Source organism: Rhamphochromis sp. 'chilingali' (genome assembly GCF_963969265.1).
Source record: "Rhamphochromis sp. 'chilingali' genome assembly, chromosome: 11".
NCBI classification, from domain to species: domain Eukaryota; kingdom Metazoa; phylum Chordata; class Actinopteri; order Cichliformes; family Cichlidae; genus Rhamphochromis; species Rhamphochromis sp. 'chilingali'.
The window spans coordinates 18,478,888-18,501,645 of NC_137938.1; the positions used below are offsets into that span (position 1 = coordinate 18,478,888).

The 22,758-nt window shown below is 39.6% G+C and overlaps 1 protein-coding gene across 1 annotated transcript; it reads right to left on the reverse strand.

The window, feature by feature from the left end:
* Positions 1-16,511: 16,511 nt before the first annotated feature.
* spaca6 (sperm acrosome associated 6) lies at positions 16,512-21,297 on the reverse strand (the record flags this gene model as incomplete). The annotated part of the gene is made up of 9 exons (XM_080897049.1): positions 16,512-16,633; positions 16,791-16,971; positions 19,076-19,232; positions 19,620-19,723; positions 20,213-20,290; positions 20,398-20,421; positions 20,648-20,719; positions 20,907-20,993; positions 21,084-21,297. The coding sequence occupies 9 exons, from the start codon at positions 21,295-21,297 to the stop codon at positions 16,555-16,557; spliced, it is 996 nt and encodes a 331-aa protein (XP_080753175.1). The 3' UTR covers positions 16,512-16,554.
* Between the last annotated feature and the right edge of the window lie 1,461 nt (positions 21,298-22,758).

Genomic DNA, 22,758 nt, shown 5'->3' on the forward strand with positions numbered 1-22,758 from the left:
TGGGATACAGTATCTGTTTATTCTTTTTAAAGAACATGAGGATTGTGACCTGTCACTCAGTTCTGAAGTGGGGAATTATCCTATTGATGATCAACACTTGGGATGAACTAAACAGGTGATTCTTTGTGTTTAGTAGAAGAGAAACATCATAAAGGTAGGTGTTTCTCCTTGTACAAATATGAAAACACTATTGACAAATGAACACACAAATAGCATTATCAGTAATATCAGGTGCACCTTTATCACTCTGTGCATTCTGACGGTGGGTGTGGATAAGTGGGATTCTCTTTACACAACCGCTCATGTACACAGTGACATATGCAAAACCTGTGTTTATTCTGGATATTTAATGCAAGAGGTTGTATTTGACCAAGAACCAGTTGATTTTTTATATTATTACTAACTACATGAACAAATTTATCATAGAGCAACATAATAAGAAAGATTTGTAACAGAGAACTTGGGGCAACACCACATTACGTAGTTTCACTTTGAAGTGATTAAAAGAAGGTGTTCACTGGTAATGGCCTGCATTTGTATAGTGCTTTTCTAGTCCATAGGACCCCAAAGCGCTTTACACTACATTCAGTCATTCACCCATTCACACACGCAGGCGATGGCAAGCTACATTGTAGCCACAGCTGCCCTGGGGCACACTGACAGAGGCGAGGCTGCCGGACACAGGCGCCACCGGGCCCTCTGACCACCACCAGTAGGCAAACATGGGGTTAGTATCTTGCCCAAGGATATTTGGCATGCAGCCAGGAGGCAGCCTGGGATCGAACCACCGACCTTCTGATTAGTGGCTGACCTGCTCTGCCAGCTGAGCTACAGCCACCCCTGTCAGTCTCACTGACAAATCTCTGTCACCATCTGAAAGGCAGGAGGAAAAAATAAATCAAAAGTGACCCCCTCATTGTCTGTGTGAGTGATTAGACTGGAAAGCCCCTGATAAGAAATGCACAGGGTAATGTGGGAGGAAGCATGTAGTTTTAAGCTTAACAGATACTCAATATTATTTTCTCTGGCAATATTATCTCCACAAACAACATTTTTGGACATTGAATCTTTGTAAAAAGATGATGTCCTATGTTGCAAACTCTAGGACCACACAGATATTGTCCTTTAAAAAGTTTTTATTTCAGGGTAATTTTATCATTTTATCATGAGACCTTCTGGAAATATCCTGACCCATGTCTGGTTAACTACAACACCACTAATGGGATCACAATAATAATGAGTGGACTCATATGATTTAGTCCTAAATAGTATCATTAATTCTCAGAGAAGAGCTGCTTTTGTGAAAGAAACAATTTGTAAGATTTTTTAGCAGAAAACATTCAAAAGTGAACTCAGTGGGAAGATATAGTAATAGTGACAGTCTCTGTGCTGCTTTGTATATTTATTAAACAAAACAGATAAACAAAAAAATTAAAGTTAGTATGTTAACTGTCCATATGTTATTTACCACTTAGTCCCTATAGCATTCACTCTGCTCTTGATTCCAGCATTAATGAAGAAGACAAATTACAGTGTAGCTCTGCCTAGAGATCATACTTTTATTTTATACATCTTGGATTCTAACCTCTCGTAAGTCATGCTGAAGGGCAGGCAGGCAGTGAATTGAACAATAACATCTGAAACATGCGCTAAGTAACCAGGGAGAACTGGTAAGCTAGGATTCATTTTTATCTAATAGCCCTTTTCCACTAGTGCCTACTCGGGTCAGCTTGGCACAGCTCAACTCGATTCTTAGGGTTTTCTATTAGATACCTATTAGATACCTGGTATCAGGTACTTTTTTTTTTAGTGTGTACACAGCTGGGGTTCAAAGTGATTGAAGACAATCTTAAAATGTGATGTCAATGGACTGCTTGCCACCGACTGGCTATTCAGTGATGTCACTCGATAAATCATGAGATAAAAATCAGCTCTGTGTCGTTACGAATAGGGCTTAATTTTGACATCATGGTGCACAGAGCACATAAGGAGGGCAAGGACATCAGTAATGAATAGCAATGAAAGTCTGGTCAACTTAAAAAATAAAAAACCACATGTAGAATAGAATAGAATAATCCTTTAATTGTCCCACAAAGGGAAAATTGGTTGTAACAGCAGCAGAAGAAAAGCACATATACAAACAGAACACGACACAGGACAGAAACACACACAATTTTTGTCATTAAAAAAACATTTACATCATGGACAATAGTATGTAGTAGTAGTAATGTAGACTAAACGCCCCACTTCTGTTTCATTTGGAGCTATCTCACAGAGAGAATAAAACTGCGTCACAGATTTGACGTCAAAGAAACACACCTGGTGTATTGCCAGGATGTTTCAGCAGATGCTATCCAGGGCCAGTGGTCGCAGACTAAAGCATTTTCTCATGCTCGGTAGATGTGACTAGAGATCCCACTGCGTTAGTCATTAGAGTTTGTAAAGATATGGTGGTCTCCAGCCAATGTGGGAATTAGAGCTGTGAGGTGATTTACTGGAGGAAATCACTTTTAGTTTAGCTGGAGTTTTAATGAGTCAGAGAAAGGAGAAGGAGAGAAAGAAATGTAGAAGCATGACGAAGCCAAACATCACTTCCCTTCACGTCTGTTTTTAATTAACTTGTCCGCCCCCACCCTGTCTCAGCTTCCCTCCCGTCTGCCTGAAATGGGAGCCATAAGTTGCGTTTCACACCCTGGTCTCATTCCATCTGAGCAGCTCACGTTGCTTTAGAGGAAGCTGTCCCCCCAACCTTTCTCACCACTGCTGTAGCTCTGAAAACCAGCATGGTGATCATGATTAGTGTAACCTCCAACGTGGCTGATAATCCATACAAGGTTTGTACAGAAAATCAAGAAAGGGACTGATGTGAATTAAATCAGTAATATATATAGCAGGTACACTGATATAATGTTGATTAACGTTATGTTACATTGTTACAACATGATTACTTTCCTTACTACAATAAGATGATAAAGTAAAACCCAAAATTTGGTTTTTATGTTTTTGTTTGGTGTGGCTTGTACTTGCAATTACCATTGTAATATTTTCCACATTAACTCGATTGCCTCCAGTTCTTTACCATACTAGTCTTTCCTGTTTAAAAAAAAAGGAAAAATGAAAGAAAACAAAAAGTAGATGGGCTGGGAGAAAAGAACCATTTTTTCGAACAAGAATGGACAACTCTGTTAGCTCATTTAGTTATTTCTGGCTCACAGTATATGAACAAATTAAACCGAGGGTGTTTCCCCCTTCTGCAGAGACAGCTTTAATCTGTCAACATGCAGTGGGCATACTCATGCTGGTGAAGCAGCCGTCACGTAATGGAAACTACGCGAAAACACATAGTTTGAAGCAGCATACCATGAAACACCAATGAGTGCCCACAATTGTTCCTAAAACTTTTTCAAGTTACTGGAGCAGTGAATTTTTTAAAAAAGCCTCTCTTTCATGATGACACAAACAGTGTAATGACTAGTCTGAGGTCTTTAGAGTCATTTGTCACGCTGGATCATCAAAAAACAAGCAAACGAAAGACTAACAAAATTCTGATGAAGTAAGACAGCACAGTGATTGCTTCACAGCAAAAGGTCCCGGGTTTGAATCCACCATCTGGCTGTGGACTTTCTGTGGAGCACGTTCTCTCATGGTGTGTTTCAGCTTCCTCCTGTGGCAGCTGGGATAGGCTCCAGCTCAACCTGATTTGAATAACCAGAAGAATATGGATGGATGATGAAATATCCTTTGGGAAGGTACAGTTGTATATCAGTTTGCCAGAAAGTTAGTCCCAGCTCCACTGTGAAGGTTTGGATTCATGGCGCAACTGGTTAGAGCCAGAAATTTCCTTCTGTCAAACAACAGTTAAATTAACCTTTTAGTATATAAAATTATTGCTACCCCTTTTTTAAAAAAAACAGCAAAACAGAGAGATATCAACAGGAAGTTTTAAAAGAAAGAAGAAACAAAAATATAGTTTTAGAAGAGAAAGCAGACACAAATTTTACTGTAAGTAATTTTTGTATGTAAAGACTACCGTGTGTATTTTTAACTAGATTAAAAAGATTCTAACTTTTATTGTAATTGCTTAATTCATTAAGGCGCAGACTGGAGGATGCCTTGGTAATTTAGTTCTATAGAGAGAGATAGAAAGGGTGCAGTGCATTTGGCTTATATGGAAAATATTCCTGGTTCAAGACTGGGATGAGACATAAAATCAGCCTCAGCCTCAAGCCTGGATAAATCGGACGGTTGCTTTAAGCTACCTGTAAAGAAATTATTTTCTTTACAGGTAGCTTATTTAGAGCTTTATTTAGGAGGGACAACGCTGATGACATAAGCTTCAAACCAAAATAGGTTTGCAAAGACTAAGGAAACAAAATGAACAGAAGTATTCACCAGCTACACCAGCAACATCAACTTTTCATTGCTGAGGATAAAAATGGATGCCAAACAACAAGGACACACACACACACACACACACACACACACACACACACACACACACACACACACACCAAATACCTTGTATAACTACTGCTAAAATCAAAGTGAAAAACAAGGACAGGCAACTTTGTGTTAAATTACCTTCAAATTATGACACTGTTTCAATTCAGTTTTGTTTTAAGGTATGACATATACACCTTCAACCTTTCTCACTGAGAGGGCTTGTCAGAGCTCTTCCCTTTGGAACCTACCTCTTCTTCTGTAAACTCAGCTAAAGTTTATCACAGCTGGAGCGGGAGGGCTAGGTGGAGTTGGCCGTCCGACTGCGGTCTGGAGTGTGGGGCCTCCCTGCTGCTACGGAGTCGGGGTGGTCGGCCTCTCCCCACCGCAGGGAAAAGGGTAACACCACCTGGGTCTGGGTGCAGTTCCCCCCTCCAGGGGCAAGGGTACCTAGACCCGGTTTGTAGAGTACGCTTGGGGAGTGTGATTGTGTGTACAGCGTCTCTTTATGTCTGTCTCCACGTTGGTTGAGTGTGGAGTGAGTGCATATGAGAGCATGAGGGGGGGAATGGATGTTTGTGTCTGTGTGTGCCTGTATGTCTGTGTCTATATGTCAGGCTGGGTATCAGACGCCACCTCTCTGGGGACACCTCAGGCCCTCCAAGGTTTGGAGGCCTATCTCCACCTACCACCACTTCCCCTGCCAGTGGCGGACTCCCTCAGGTGTCGGTGCGTTGGTGGTTCTTTGTGTCTGGGGGTGGGCGTCCAGGTACACACCGGCTCACTCCTTGGCGGCCGCTTATCGGGGCCTGGAGCCTGGGGCTCGCTCGGGCCCCTTCGGGGGTGGGGTGCCCCCGGCCTCTCGGCCTGGGGCTCGGTCACTCAGGCACAGCTGGTGGCCGGCGGAGCTCACGGGCGCGTCACTGCAACTCCCCCTGGCTTCTGCTCCGCGGCTGCTGAGTGAACCCTCATCTGGGACTCTCCTCAGCTCTTACTGGAACAGTGGCACGGCTGCCCCTCTGTTGGTCTTCCTTGGTCTCTTGTGTTCTGGGGGCCTCTGGATGTCTGGAGTTTTGATCTCCTCCATACCTGCTTCACACCCTGGAGGACGGGGCTGTGGCCCCCCCACACTCCCTAGCAGATCGTTACATGGAGAAACCTTTGGAATACAAGCGCGCTGATCCACACAGGTATGCACACGGGTGTTCACTGCTCGTAGACCCAAATTACACCTTTCTTGGCTGCTACTTCGAAGCACATCTGTCCTGCGTGCTGCACAACAACATTGAATATTTAGTATTTACTGCTGTTTACACTTAGCTAGATTAATGCGAGGGTGTTGTGTTTAGTATGTTGCTTTGGTTTTTTTTTTTGTCTTTTTTTTGCTTGTTTTCTATTCTTCTCTCAACAGGTGATCCAGGAGATTTTAATTTTTTTTCTCCCCCCCTTTCTCACTGTCCCTCTCCCCTTCTGTTTTTCCTTTCTTTCCTCTTTCTTTCTCCCTTTCCTATCCCTCACTCATGTCTGTCCCATCTGTAACATCTGAAAATAAAATATAATAAATAATAAAAACAAAGATCGACCAAATGGACCAATACGGCAATGCCACGATGATCCATTTGGCAAAGTAAATCCATTGGGTATCCTTGTTGGTCTTCAGACAACAATTCTGATGGCTAAAGAACCAAATGGGACAGGCGAGAGAAAAAGAAAAAAAAAAAAAAAGTTTATCACAGCTTGTATTTCAAAAATAATGTGTAATTACAACGTAAGAAGGGAATATTAGGCTACTCTACAATAAAGCTTGGACCTTAAATAAATTAATATTGCAATGCAAACAGGAGAGATTATAAAAATCTTTAATACAGTCCCCAGTATTGTGTAATTAAAATGTAAAAAGCAGAATGTCTTTTTCCTTAATTCCAGGGTGCTTATTAAATTAAAATGCTTACACTATCATTTGTTTCTTCTTTTTCTCTAAAATGTTTTATGTGCTTCTTCTGTTGTATCTGTCTGTAACCAAAGTTATTGTCATCATCAAAATTAATCCATATCTACCTGTGATACGGTGCATACAAATATGCCAAAGGCAGCAAATTGCAACAAGCTAATGGTTAAGTAATTATATTTGACAAAGATCAGCTGCAGTAAAAAAAACACTTCTATGTGATAGCTTATTTACTTATTTACAAAGTGATGATAAATTTCAAATAAGATAGCCTTTTTGTTTCTGAGTATTATTATGAGTGCAATGTAAACATAAATCCTCAAATATTCAAAGTGACAAGTTAACAAAAGGAGTTATACTTAACACTTTATTCACAGAAAATCCATCCATTTTCTTCCACTTATCCATTTCAGGGTCACAAGGAGGCTGGAGCCTATTGTATGCCCTGAACTGGTCACTAGTCTGTCGCAGGGTCACCAAGTTATAAAAATATTATACAAGAAAATAAAGTTTTATGGTTCTGTCAACAGTGAGATCTGCCTAAGGGGCTTTTACGATAGCTGAAGGAAATTTCAGTCTTAATAATGCATTTAACTTCATTGCCACTCCTGTATGTGATCTTTAGTGGCCACATACAGGACTGGATGATAGGAGATGATAGGAGAAGTGAGTTGGAGTCTAAATGGCTCAAACAAGCACACGACTCTGACAAAAGATATGATTCACTTTGGGGTCAAAAGGAAAAAGATAATCCAGAAATGGCTAAGCCCATTCCACGGCAAATGCATTTTCTCTCATGATCTGGCATAAGTATCAAAATACAGTACTGTGCAAAAGTCTTGAGTCAAATGAGAAATAGATGCAGTGATTTAATGAAAAATATGTAAATGTGCATATACAGTATGTAAGGCAAAAACAGAGTTGGTACAATTTTAACAAGCTCGAAAGTCAATATTTGGTGTGACCATCTTTATTCTTCTACACAACTTGAACTCTTATTGGTAGCTTTCTTGTCACTTCTTTAAGTCGTCTTCAGGAATAGTTCTCCAGGCTTCTGAGAGGATCTCACATTGCTTCATTTATACTGATTCTGAGGAGGAAAATCCATGAGTGAGTGTGTTCCACTGTATGTTTTTCTATCCAGGTATGTTTTGGCTGCACTGCCATTGTGTTTAGAATCACTGGAACACTGAAAAATGAAGCTGATGCCAATCAGATATTTTCCAGATGGCATTGCATAGTTGATCTAAAACCGGACAAGATCACCAAAACCACAGACCGAAGTGCAACCCCAAACGGATCAATTGAGGTTCTTTGCAGGATAATTTTTCCCTCTTAAGGACATGACTTTCAGATACTGTTTATGTTGTGTAGATAGATTCCACTACTACTTGTTTTTTATTTTATTTCCTCAGACTTTTATATTTGTGTTTTAAGGAACACATTGCACACCTTGTGTGTGTGTACCATGTGTTTGTGTTATTTTTGTGTCATTTTTTTTCATAGATTAAACCAGAGGAATGGAAACAAATTGCGCTGTTTTGCAATGCACTGGTATTAGTAGAGTGCCTGAACATACAATTTAAAATTGGTTCTTTGCTAAGTTGTCTGTTATGTATAGAGACAAAAAGGTTCTTTAAGTTGGGGGCTTTTTTCTTTTCTTTTTTTTTCTTAGATAGATATGTGTTAAGTGTTGTAACAAACAAACAAAAAATCCTCTGAAAATGGTGACGTACAAGGACTGGACTAAAACTGAGTAAAGAAATTTAAAAAAATGTAAGAGTATAAGATCATCTGGACAACTATTGCTAAAGCCCAAATAGCAAAGAAATCTTGTTCCTTGGAACTAAAATATTAAGATTTCAGAGGTGACTAAGGCCTTTTTTTTGCACAGCACTGTAAAAACTTATGTTCTCATTTTGATTGCATCAAATGTTGGCCTGGCAACATGGCAAGCAAGTGGAAAAATACAAGTGATCTGACGGTTGGATGACATGATGAATGTTGAGTCATGTGTGACTAAATTTAGGATCGCCACAAGAGCTTTATAAGGGTTAGAGATTGTAGGCTGTCTTCATATTGTCTTTCTCCACCAACAGGACACTATTCATGTCAGGAAAATACAGACACTCAACAGATTTATTTCTCTTTTGGACCAATTGTTATAATCTTACAAGTAGATTTAATAACATTCCTCTAGCTTTCTCTCAAAGCAATTAACCAAAAAAAAAAAAAAAAAAAATTAACAGAATAAAAGTAAAAAGTGTGTTATAGAACATTTTAAACAACAACAGGTCTTTTAAACGTCATGTTAAAGTCCTGTTGCTAAAATAAAGTATTTTATCTGAATTTTTAGAGAATAATGATAATGAGTTTCAAATTCATCCTTTTATCCAACAGGATAACAAAACAGGAAGTAATTTTTGAAGATCCGTGTTGATCCTGACCTTTGGTCCTTGGTTTTGAAAGTTTAGCTTTACTTACAAAGGTAAGTCTGTAGGGAGGTGGGAGGCTTGACTTGAGACATGGCAGTAAAATAATCCTGAATTAAAATTTGTGGCTGAATTCTGTAAAGATGGAGCAAAAAGTGTGGCTGTGACTTGTGCAGTTAGAGAATAATGTCCTAAAATTGAGTAGCATGATCTTTAGTGCAGTGGTTCTAAATTGCTGAAGCTGTACAAGCATTAAACAATTTTCATATCAGTGTGATCTAGCCATCAGGTTAACTCCAACTAAATTACAGTCATTAAAGATAAGTTGTTACTAGGTTACAGCACTGTTTGGCTAAATGATCACTGAACAAAAAAAGATTTGGCGTTGCTGGAAAGACATTCAGAAGTTGATTCTCAGTGAATCTGTTTAAGGAGCACATGTAAACACAAAAAAGACAAAAATCTCTTCAATGTAAGATCTGATCTTTTTATATTATAATGAGCCTTTAAAATGTCAGAAAATATTTGCCTTCACATTAAAAAATTATCTTCCTCATTATTTTCCTCTCTCTGAACAAACTCTGTGTAAACACTCTTGGTATCAAAATAAAGCGAACACTTGTGAGATTTCATCAGAGGTGTAAATATTACAGCAGGTGTTACTGTGTCAAAGTTACTGAGGCTGGAACACAGAAAAAGTAAGTAGATTTATTCCTCCCTTAATTAATGAATTAAAAAAATTTTGAGCATGTAACCCCTTTAAAAATATGCTTTAGTTCACATTTTAAATCAAAAGATCATTAAACAACATATATACACATCACCTGTGCAAAGATTTATGCTTCTGAAGTGAAACAGTGAAAAGTGTCTGCACTTTCAATAAATAAATATTCAGGTGTGCAATGTGTCCAAATCTGGCACACACTGCACACCATATATGAGTTGAATTTTTCAGGTATGAACAGCAGAAATTATTTAATTTAATTTACGTGCCTAGAAATGCTTGTTTCTTTTGTTTTTTTTATATATATTTTTGAAGAATTACCCATACACTCATGTCCAGTGGGCCCATTCTCCCTTGTGTCATATATAGTATAAATGGACTCTGGCGCTTTAATCTACAAATCTGTGATTTTTTTGTGTTACATTGAGTACTCACAAATGCGTGCTTTGACTAATAAGTAACATTCACTAATAAGTAAAAAGCCATTTGAGGACATGTACATCTAATATCATATAAAAATATTTTGTATATCTTTGAACTTGAATATTTATCATTTGCACAGAAACGTAAATTTTTTTGGTTCCACAAATCTGATCCTTTTTATGTTCAAAGAGCTTTGTGCACGTAAAAATATCATAAAAAAGATGGTTAAATGCGCATGCACGGATCACCTGCTGTGGACAAATGTCATGTTTTGCATGCAGGTTTTGAGACTCATCGACAGCAATAAAAGATATGTGCAGCCACAGTTTATGAATTCTGACACATGAAGATGTGCAATTTCTCCATCTCGATCCGGATGAGTTGAAACTGATGTTACGAGTGAAGGGTGGATCTCCCTCTTAAATTGTGTGTGGAAGTTTGCTTAGGAGGAGTAAAACATAAAGTTCAATTCAGTTTTATTTATATAGCAACAAATCACAACAACAAGGCACTTCGTTGTTTTTCTTTTTTAGACTCCTTTTTTAAAAATTAACTAAAGTGAGTGACTGGGCCCATAAACCCGTTAGCAAAATGTAACGAGGTCAAGTCCGGTGGTCATTTTTAAGACTTCTATAGAACAAGAAGCCTTCATAATCACCATACATTCATCTTTTATACCAGAGCTTCCCAAAGTGTGGAGCCCGCAGAGCCATGGCAGGGGGGGGGACAAAACGCTTGGACACTGCTAGCACGGGCGCCCACAGAAACGCAAAGCAGGAGATGAAGCATCGCTGAATATGTTTCCAAACAAACTTCATTCTAAGCCAAAGGCTAGAAAATATGGTGAAGCATATCTTCCCGTTGGCTTCACCTGCACAAGTGCCGAGGCAGGTCTCCCCTGCAGAATTGGTTTTCCCTTCGTCGGGAGCAGCGCTGGGCTCTTCAAATCACGGACAAACAGTATCCCACATTCTTGATTTTTAGTTCACAAACACTTGTTGTAATGACTAACTACTCCTGACATTTTGGAGATGTTAGCTCTTTATACAGTAAAGTTACAGCGGGATACAAATAATATCAGGCTGATCCTGCCACGATTTGTCCCCGATTCAAATCACGGATAACCAGTATCCCACAGTTGTTTATGTTTTTAAACCCATTTTGCACAGAGAGGCATTTTTTGATATTATAGCAATGTTGAATATTATTACACAGGAAAAAACAACTACATGGAGGGAGAGTAACTGCGTGTATATATGTAAGCTGTAAAACCCAAAGATAGTCAGATTAACAGTATTTTGTCTCTATCTTCCATTCTGCAATTCATCTCATGTAAACAATAACGTGGCGCACAGCGTGACGTGAAAAAGGCACATACCTTTGACGTTGCGTGACCAACTCTGTATTCCTCGTCCACACGTAAACACAAAAAAGGAGTTTTAAAAAAATCTCCGTTTTCGGTGATTCGAAACGCCGTTTACATGTGGACGAAACAGCTGCGTTTTCAAAAATACCCGTGTAGTTGCGGACGTAGCGTAAAAGAGTTAGTAGTTTATTTTCTTACTACCTGTAATTTATTGCAGATTACTTGTATTTACTTAATTGTTTAATAAATGTTTGAGGTGTGAAATAAACCGTAATGGAGCAAAATATGGGTGTGTGTGGTTGGAGGATGTGTGCGTGCATGTGCGTGCGCGCGTGGACGTGGGGGCGCGAACATTTTTCTTGTAAAACAAAGGGGGGCCTAGCAAAAAAAGTTTGGGAACCACTGTTTTATACTATCATTGAACTCCTTTTACATGCAAAAATCCTCAAAGTGTCAAGAATTGCAAATTGTGGACCTAAGTAGAGATTGACAGGCAGACAAACAACAAAACAAAAGAAATGCTGGTCAGTGCTGCCCTCAGCTTCCAGAAGACACACCTGTGTCATCAGTTTCAAAATCTTACGTCACATTGTTCTCAAGTTATTGATTTCTCAAAATTTTCAGAAAGCTTACTCTGACTATGAGCTTAAGATTGCTGAGATTGAAAGTCATTCAAGATTTTTGGTAGATACATCCATGGTATGAATTTGAGAGTTATCGCATTCACAAGATTTTTATAAGACTTGACCTTAGACCTTGAGGTCAAACTCACTGAGATTTGAACTCATCCAAGATTTTTAGTAGCTGTATTGATAGTATTAATTTAAAGCTCCCATGTCAGCTCATTCTTGAGATATCACATTCACAAATCTCGGTGTCCACACACCAAAGAAGAGCTTTATCTTTATTGGCATCATATAAAGAAATGCATATTAATTGGATCGAGATCAATGGTTATATTGTTGTCATGTGCTTTTATGTCTGTGTGCATAAAACTGAGGGCAGGTGTGGCTTTTTTGAAGAACAAAACAAAAAATATAGTTACTAAAATAATTAAATGCTGATTTTTTTTTTTATTGATAGTCTTTTATCATCATAGGCTATTGGTGATTTATAACATTTATCCATCATAAGACATGTCTACATACTAGTCAAAGTACAGTATACAGGGAGTGCAGAATTATTAGGCAAGTTGTATTTTTGAGGAATAATTTTATTATTGAACAACAACCATGTTCTCAATGAATCCAAAAAACTCATTAATATCAAAGCTGAATGTTTCTGGAAGTAGTTTTTAGTTTGTTTTTAGTTTTAGCTATTTTAGGGGGATATCTGTGTGTGCAGGTGACTATTACTGTGCATAATTATTAGGCAACTTAACAAAAAACAAATATATACCCATTTCAATTATTTATTTTTACCAGTGAAACCAATATAACATCTCCACATTCACAAATATACATTTCTGACATTCAAAAACAAAACAAAAACAAATCAGCGACCAATATAGCCACCTTTCTTTGCAAGGACACTCAAAAGCCTGCCATCCATGGATTCTGTCAGTGTTTTGATCTGTTCACCATCAACATTGCGTGCAGCAGCAACCACAGCCTCCCAGACACTGTTCAGAGAGGTGTACTGTTTTCCCTCCTTGTAAATCTCACATTTGATGATGGACCACAGGTTCTCAATGGGGTTCAGATCAGGTGAACAAGGAGGCCATGTCATTAGTTTTTCTTCTTTTATACCCTTTTGTTAGGTATTTTAGTACCATGGTAGCATTTACTGGATATTGTTTTATAGTGACATTATACAGGAAAACTCTGTCATTCAATAAGGCCCCTTTGTTTTAGTTATTTTTCTCTTTGACCCAAGAATTGATGTGTGAGAATCACAGGCTGGTACAAGGTTGAAATACCACAGAGATCACTCCCTCAGCTACATTAGTTTCTTAATCTTTTAGACGCCTGTTGAAGGCCAAATGGTTTGTTTCAGATTTCACTAATGAAAGAACTCTTTGTTTTGTGCCTTGAAAATATGTCGCTGAGATAATCACAATTGTAGCTGAACTGATAAACTACACAAAGGATGCTTCTTCACCCATGGGCAGGAAGACGCTGCCTTATCTTGGTCTGTACTGGTTTAAACTGATAATCTGCTGTCTCATGAATTTTACCCTCTATATAAACTGTTATACTTGTGAATAAAGTTGAGTCAATTTGGGAAGACAATCTGAAGCAGTCTCTGTTTTCTTGTTCTCCCAAGCTGCTCCCGAGCTCGTACTAACACGCTGAATGGCATGCTTGAATATTACTTGAGAATATATTTGACTGTGTTACAGACTAAGGGACATTCTCTGCTGATAGGTGAAGGTACATTCTCTGCTGATAGACGTCCACGCCTCGAAGGAAGTCGATCCACGGATTAGGCCCTGGAAACCGTTTCCTTCACCTTTCTTGCCAGCCACGCTGTGGAGTACTTGGACGCGTGTGATGGAGCATTGTCCTGCATGGAAAACATGTTTTTCTTGAAGGATGCAGACTTCTTCCTGTACCACTGCTTGAAGAAGGTGTCTTCCAGAAACTGGCAGTAGGACTGGGAGTTGAGCTTGACTCCATCCTCAACCCGGAAAGGCCCCACAAGCTCATCTTTGATGATACCAGCCCAAACCAGTACTCCACCTCCACCTTGCTGGCGTCTGAGTCGGACTGGAGCTCTCTGCCCTTTACCAATCCAGCCACGGGCCCATCCATCTGGCCCATCAAGACTCACTCTCATTTCATCAGTCCATAAAACCTTAGAAAAATCAGTCTTGAGATATTTCTTGGCCCAGTCTTGACGTTTCAGCTTGTGTGTCTTGTTCAGTGGTGGTCGTCTTTCAGCCTTTCTTACCTTGGCCATGTCTCTGAGTATTGCACACCTTGTGCTTTTGGGCACTCCAGTGATGTTGCAGCTCTGAAATATGGCCAAACTGGTGGCAAGTGGCATCTTGGCAGCTGCACGCTTGACTTTTCTCAGTTCATGGGCAGTTATTTTGCGCCTTGGTTTTTCCACACGCTTCTTGCGACCCTGTTGACTATTTTGAATGAAACACTTGATTGTTCGATGATCACGCTTCAGAAGCTTTGCAATTTTGAGACTGCTGCATCCCTCTGCAAGAGATCTCACTATTTTTGACTTTTCTGAGCCTGTCAAGTCCTTCTTTTGACCCATTTTGCCAAAGGAAAGGACGTTGCCTAATAATTATGCACACCTGATATAGGGTGTTGATGTCATTAGACCACACCCCTTCTCATTACAGAGATGCACATCACCTAATATGCTTAATTGGTAGTAGGCTTTCGAGCCTATACAGCTTGGAGTAAGACAACATGCATGAAGAGGATGATGTGGACAAAATACTCATTTGGCTAATAATTCTGCACTCCCTGTAGGCTGAATTGGTTACATAATGCTAAATGACATCAGTTATACTGCCGTGGTCCTTCCTTGCTTGGCTAACCTGTCATTTCTTCTTTTGTTTTTTCTTCCACCTCTAGCTCTTTCTTTGCTTCCTGTATGTGTGTATATGTTTGTATGCATGTGTTCTTGTCTTTGTGCAGCATAGGGACCTTGAAGAAGTTCCTGCTCTTGAGCCACACATCTGCTGATAATCCACACTTGCTTTGATCTTGACGCCATCAAGGGTCACTTTAGTAGAGTGGCTGAGCTTCAGTCAACGCTGGATCGTTGATTAACAATAGCCATTGGAACCCTGCCTCATGCAAAGAATTGAATTTGTTCAAAGTTCAAAGAATTTAACTTGTCATGTTTTTCTGAGTGAAGGAAATTAATCCTCTGTCCTCTCTGTGTCCATCAAATCTGTGGAGAGTTTTAGAGAGAGCACTAAGGCTTTTGTAAATATTTTGGAAGGAACTATGGAGTTTTTTTGGGTTTTTTTCCTAGGAATCGCCGCACCCACCGGGAGCTGGGACTATCACCACTGAGGAAATCACATCTTGTTGGAACTGTTGTGCACTTAGTTTTTTCACTGTAAATAAACTCACTGTAACTGTCCATAAAGTCGTGCGACTGGGTCCTGTTCCTCTGCCATTCAACAAACCTGATCTATACATTCTTGCGCAAACCATAATGACACACTTTGACATCAAAAGCTTTTGATTGGGGTTTTCAGATTTGAGGATTGGGCCCAGTATATGAGCGACTTTTGTAAAACAGTGTGTTTTGTAACAGAATTTCTTCATCATGTGATATGTAATGGGGGGGGGGGGGGGGGGGGGGGGGGGGATGATTTATCTTTTGCTGTTGTTTACGCAACCAAATATTTCTTGGCCCACAACAGTAATGTGACAGTGTGTCAATGTAATAGCAAAGTTCAATGCAAGTTCCTGCTGAATATATTTAAACATGTCAAGACTTACTACTTCTTGTGGTTTCATTCAGACTGACTGTAGTCGGTAGCTTGTTGCTACCTCTGTCTTTCTCTGTCCTCTCTGTTTCTGTGTTCTGCTTGTGGATGATGAAACAAAGGATTTTCCTTTTACCCTTTTGACTGCACAACTGTCTGGACAGAACTGAGTCCATCAGCCACTCAGAGTGTAATCATGGTCACAATGTCTACACATGACCTGTTTTACCTCATAACTTTTCCTTACAGTATTTCTCAACTCATACTAGATATCGGGTCCTTCTGTGTTGATAGTTAATAAATTCTGTCTTGGCAAAATGTTCTGTCAGGATGCCTCGACTGTGTAAATATTTTGCTCAGCTTCATCTCTCTGATTTTAAGCTCAGCTGCCTTCTGGAGTAGCCAAAGTATCTAACCCTAACCCTCAAAGTCAAAGTGCCCTTAAAGTACCTTAAAGTTACTCGCTAAGGTCAGTTTAAAGTGGTTCCTGCTTCATGACGAGTGATGAGGGCCATTTTTCTTCTTCATACAAGGACACACACACACACACACACACACACACACACACACACACACACACACACACACACACACACACACACACACACACACACACACACACAAATATGAAAGCAAGCCCAGCTACTCTACACTATGGTAGTATAACGTTTACTCAGTACTACTACTAATAAAGAGGTGGATCCTGCCCTCTAGTGGTGGAAGGAGTGACACACATGTTGTCTGGACTATGACGTATCACTCTGCAGACTTGATGAAATGCCTTTGTTGCGTCACATACATCTTCCAAACACTCTAGAATAAACCTAAATCTTCAGCCTGATGTGTTTCTTCAGCATGACTTTGCTCTTGTATGGATAACCAATGCAGAACCCTGAAACAACCAAAGAAAAAGAAAAAAAAACATGAATACCACCTCATTTGTGCGCCCTGGAGCATCATGTATTCATATGACAGGTGTGAATGTCTAAATGACTTTGCGGTTAAAATCTGTTAAAGCTGATACTGTGCAAATAATAGTTCTGTTTTACCCCAGGGAGAGACACAGCAGCAGCAGTAAAGCGGTTAAACAGGCGGCGAGAAGCGGTAACAATGAGGCGAGGAAGGAGCGGGGAGAGTCACCAGACGCGGGGAAAAACTGCCCTCCTGGGAGCAGAGACAGGTCAAATGTCTCCTGCAGCTCTGTGTGGCCTGCCACAATCTGGGGGGTCACTAAGACAGACACGAAGGGATGAAGACAGGGAATATAGAGGAGAACCGACGATGAATGAAGTGAAAGAAGTTGGTTGAGGAAGTCTGCAGTTTTAATTGTATTTGCTTAGTAGGAGTTTCCTCATTTATTAAGCACAAATACAGAGTTAGTTAGTCTTCTGTACACAGTAGTTGACATGTATCATTAGTGGGTTATAACCCACCAATTCAACAGCTGTATAATTTAAGAAAAAATGTGCTAACCCAGAAAACTAAAATAATTATTCAACTAATCATATAATGTTCAGGAGGTGAGATGCACATAATATTATACATATACATAATTACACATGCTAAGCTGTGTAAAAATGCATAATCATGAATGCTAATAGATGCATTCATATAGTCAAACAGTTATTTTTGTTCTTTCCTCCTTTCTAAAATCCCCTTTAACTCCACTTTTCAGTAAAACACAATCTGTACACAGGGAATTGTCTGCACAGGGCTCATTTACATTCTGATATATTCTTCCACATTTCTTTAAATGTGTTAACAACTTTGCTACCAAAGGCATACATCCAGCAGGCCTGATTTATTTCCCTGTAAGAAGAATTTGGCTATAAAAAGCAAGGGTATAGTCAAACTGGATGTGCTTTAGGTTAGTTAGTATTCAGTGTTAGTTATTAGTGCTTTAGATGGGTTAGCCTTTAGTTTAGTTAATATGTTCCTCTTTTGTTTTCATGCATATCACTCCCTCTTGACTCCAAACAGCCAGTGCTTGCTTTGCCAGCCAACAGCTGTATTAAGATACCTGCGGCAGCACGTCCTCGCAGCAACACACTTTCCAAATATATTTTATTTGCAAGGTCACTCAGTAGTAGTGGAATAGTGTTTAGAAACCTTGGGTTCATCATAATTATAATTTTATTTTACTGGATGTGAACATGTTTGGAAGCGCACCTGAGCAGTAGACTCAGAAATAACAAGCTTCTCAGCAGCTCAACAGTCCAGTCTCTTTTTATTCCCTTTTTCTTCAGTGGATTAGTGTGCTGGATCTACATTGCAGACTGGTTAGACAAACTGAAGAAAAATCAAACTAAGAAAAAATATTTTTTTTTGAGAAAACAAAACAGCTAGTGTTTTCAACTTAAATATTATATTTCAAAACTAAATCAACCTTCTAAGGAACAATTCTGCAACAGGCTAAACCCATTATCAGTGGGACCTTACAGCCCTCTGACCTGCTCAGCATCACAGACTGACACGCAACAATCCCTGAGAGAAACTCCTGGCTATATAGTTAATAACTTCTCTCATCCCAGGAAATAATACTTAAATACCAATAAATATTAAACTTATAGCAGTGCACAGTGTCTCAGTCAAACACAATGGTAAAAAGTTAAGTTTAAAAAAAAAAGTAGATATATTTATCTGTCATCTATTTATTTCTTAAACTTCAGGCTAAAGTCCCCCTCCTTCATACCACACTTCCAGGAAGGTCACCATAAAAAGCAGTCCCAAAGTGCCTGGACATGCACAGCACAATGGAAATATAAACACTGTGGAGTATGTTTGGAGGTCACAGGCCTCCCTGTGACACACAGTAGCCAGCTTATTTAGAAAGGTGCGTGGCTAATTTACAGTGATTTTCCAGAGGGTGCTAATTTTGGACAGAGAAGGCTTTCAATTAAATGCACTTACTGGAGACTTTAGAGACTTTCTAGCCAACTACTTAGAGTGTCTCTGAGTGCAATCAAGTGGTGAACAAGACAAACAGGAGCCAGCACTCACGTCTCTGGAAATTTATGGGAGAAGATTTGACTGGTGATGGCGAATTTAGAAACGAATATGAAAGTTCAATGTACCCTCAAAAACATTTTTAAGCTGTTCTTTCTCATTTAAAAAAAAAGTAAAACTACAATGTAAATAATATAATATCTTTAAAATAGTTTCAATACATGTCAAAGTTTGGACCTATTTACTTATTTCATCAAGTGTTCAAACATTTCTCTGGTACAAAGTAATGTTGCTTTAAATGTGAAGAAGTTTCCTTTTTCCTGGTACAAGGACTCTCCCCTTGATCAGTTAAAATTTCCAAATATCCTTCTAAAGTCAGCTGTTTTACCTGAGACATAGTAGTATACTCGGATAAAGGAGAGCTGGCCCGAGTACACCTCACACTGGTAGGTGCCCTGATGCTTCAAAGTCACTGAGGGGATGGAGTAGAGCCTGTCAACGCCCACAGTCACTTCTTTAAACTGATCCAATTGCTGCGTTTCAACCTGAAGGATTAAAATGTTCTCAGTTGTTGTCTGCTTCACACAAACAAACAACAAAGTGTTAATAATAACAGCTCAGTATTTTATATTTATTAAATCTGTTGTCACAAGAAGTCAACTCTGTTCATGTGGTTATAAATTTGCAAAAATTTGTAGGCAACTGAGCAAAATCACGCACTGACAAACACACCTGTTATTAGGAGACATCTTTAAGTCTGTAGTGCAGAGCTAACTGTCTTCCAGCTCCAGCCTCAAATTTCAAAGATTTGAAATCACGTTGCTCATTCCGTCTAACTCTAACTCGAGTAAGCTGGTGTGTGTATTTTGCAAAAATGTTGAACTGTTACTTTTAACAGTGACCCTGAATGATTCACCATATGCTGAGCGTACCTCCTCTGCGAACCTCCAGATCACTTCAATATCAGTTGGCAAGGCAAATGGCACGTCGCACCACATTCGAATCCTGCTGTTTTCCATAACTTTAATTTCTTCCACTGAAATAAACATATAGCCACCCACATGCACACAGACAAATGCACACACTCAGATAACATTCGCACAGGGGCAGCTCTTGCAGCCTGAGCTCTCCTTAATGATAATATTTAAGCCCAGTCTCAGAGGAGTCGAGTAAAAGTGATGATATGCTGAAGAGTGGCGGTGCTGTAAAGGCTTGATACGAATACCATGTGTGTGGGAGTCAACTGTCACCTTGCATAAAGAAACCAAGGACTTAAAGAGTACCTCGGGGGCTCTGTGCAAAAGATATAATGTGTGGAAATAAAACCTTTCCTCTGTCTCTCTTTCAAATCCTCACTTTTTGCTAAGAGCATTTCAAGGATCAAGAGTGGATGCTTATGGAGGTGAAAATAGGGCTATTTAAGGATATGTCACATCTGGATTAGTACTTATTTCTTTAGTTGGAAATTGTGACATAACAGAATCAGTGATGTGTTAGAGGTAATAATATGAATAACAGTGCTCACCTGGGCAGTCGAGAGGAAATTCACAGGAGTCGTACTGGCAGGTAACACAGTCGTACACTGCACCTGCACTCTGAAAACCTGATGGGTGAATGAAACCGATACTGATGCCATTATTATTTGGTTTCTAAAAGCAATGATTGTTATGTTGTAGAATAAAAAAAAAATACAATAAAATCAAGACAAACCACATGGAGGGATACATCCAGAGACTGTGAAGAGAATAAAAAACTTTGATTAATAAATATTACTGATACAGCATCCAGGAGTGAAAGCCAGTTAAAGCAAACCACCTTCTGGATCCTTCATGGTATTTTAAAGACTCTAAAAATGTAACTGGCATCTTAGAGAGAGTACAGAGATCACTGTAAGATGTGATGACCTAATATAAGTTATTATGGACAGAAAGGTGGAGGAAAAGGGAAGTCCGTGGCTCACCTCTAGGCAGTTTGGAGGCAGCTGAGATGAAATTGTCTGCTGCTGTCTGCAACCTTTGCTCGTACACAGTGTCTGATAGATGGAGGGGAGGAGGAGGAGGAAGACAGAAATATTTGGCTCAATTCATACTGGGGAATTGTGTGGCTGGGGGCATCGTTTTTTGTTTTTTCTAACTTCTCTTTTTCTGACCTCACTTAGCAAATGTATTACTCTTTTATCGATGCAGCTATACAGTCTGCTTAAACAGGTGTTTAGCTACCGTTATTCAGCTTTTGGTCAAACTCTTTCAACAGCCGGAGGACCTCTGCATCCAGAATTTCCTTCAGTTGGATGTCATAGCCTTTACCTAAAAAAATCAAGAAATTACATATCACCTAGATTTTTACATGCTGTCACAAACTGTTCCTAAATTGGCAAAGAAGAAACTCTTTCGCACCTACTCTACCAGCTTCAATCACTGTCTCATTATTGTTGAATATGCGGTCCAGCTTCTCGAAGCAGGCGTCAACGTTTCTCACATTGTACTCGGTCAAAACGTGACCCCAGCACAGACGGAGACTGTCTTCCACATCCACAAAACACTGATAGCAGCTTTGAGACAGGCACAACAGCAGGCTCACACACACAAGCCGCAAAGCAGATGTCTGCATCTTTCAATGTGAGCTTTAAAAACTCAACTAATGTTTCTCTGTAGGTGTTTTGATTCAAATCCTGGTCTCATAGCGACTAAAAATGTGCAAATTCTAAGGTTTTTGTTTTCTTTTTTCTTCAGGGCTTGATGAATTAGAGCCCTGTATTTATGTTCACATCCCACACGGGGATAAAAGTAAAGTCTTGAAAGTGTATCACGCTCATCTTTTCTCGACACGACAGGAGAGCATCACAGACTCCTCTCTGTATTTCCCACCATTCTATTGTCTCTAGTCCCCATTTCCTGCTGCCTCAATGCACCAGTTTTACTGCAGAGCACAGAGATGAAGCGAGCCAAGGAGGGAGGTGGCGGCAGCGAGAGGGAGAGGGGCAGATGAAGATGGAGTTAAATGCTTGTGTACGTGTAGGGGATGGAGTGGGAAGGGTGCCGACGTGAAAACCCAAGAGAAATATATAATATGCGATAAATGAAAGTCTACCCGGCGGTGTGGGGTGGGGGTGGGGGGTGGACGGCGAGACGGAGAATGAGAAAAAGCCAAATATGAAAATAAAGAACAAAAGGGACAACAAAATCGATGGGGTAGCAGAGATAGAGAAGGAGTCAGTGCACATTATTGATGATGAAGTTTAGAAAAAATAGAATTGGTGAAAAACAAAAACGTGAGAGAAACAGAAACAAAGAAAAGACAAGAGGAGGTAAGGGAGGACACGCAAGTGACAGGCAGAGGCAGGCAGAGAGGGAGCGGGACTACAAATCAAGTCGACTGCCTCATCGCATCCTGTATCCCCCTCTCGTCTCCCATCCTCCTCATCCCCTCCACCACCACCCCTTCTCCCTTGTCCCTCACTCCTGGTGCATCTCCATGGCAACCAGACAGGGTGCCTAATACATGAACTTAATATATTTCCAGTGGCAGGGTGAGCTGGGTACTAATGCATTCATCTGTCTCCACACAGACAGGCCAATCAATATTAGGCAAGAGTGTGCTCCAGGACTGCCAAAGTCAGACAGCTAGTCAGATGGTTGGACATGGAAAATCCCAAATGAATGTGTGTGTGTGTATGTTTGAGGGCATTTAATTGTGTCTAGTGACAAGGACACTTTGATCATTTTTGCTGCTACATATCCAAACTCACTCAGAGCTTTCAAAATGTCTGGCTGTGAGAAAAGATGACTTTATGTATATGGAAGATTTGACACAACAAACAAACAAAACAAAAAAAAGAAGGAAATAGTGCAGGATCAGAGAATTCCCTAATCTCAGAGACTGTCTAGATAACATTAGGGGAAAGCTGGGATACAGTATATTTAGTGATTTTTTGTTCATTATCCAATAACATGTTTGATTTAAAAAAAAATAAAAAAATTAAAAAAAAAGAAATACACAGAGTACGTTTTCACATTTTATTAACATACAATTGTTAAAAACAAACAGGCAAGTATGAAAACTTGTACATGA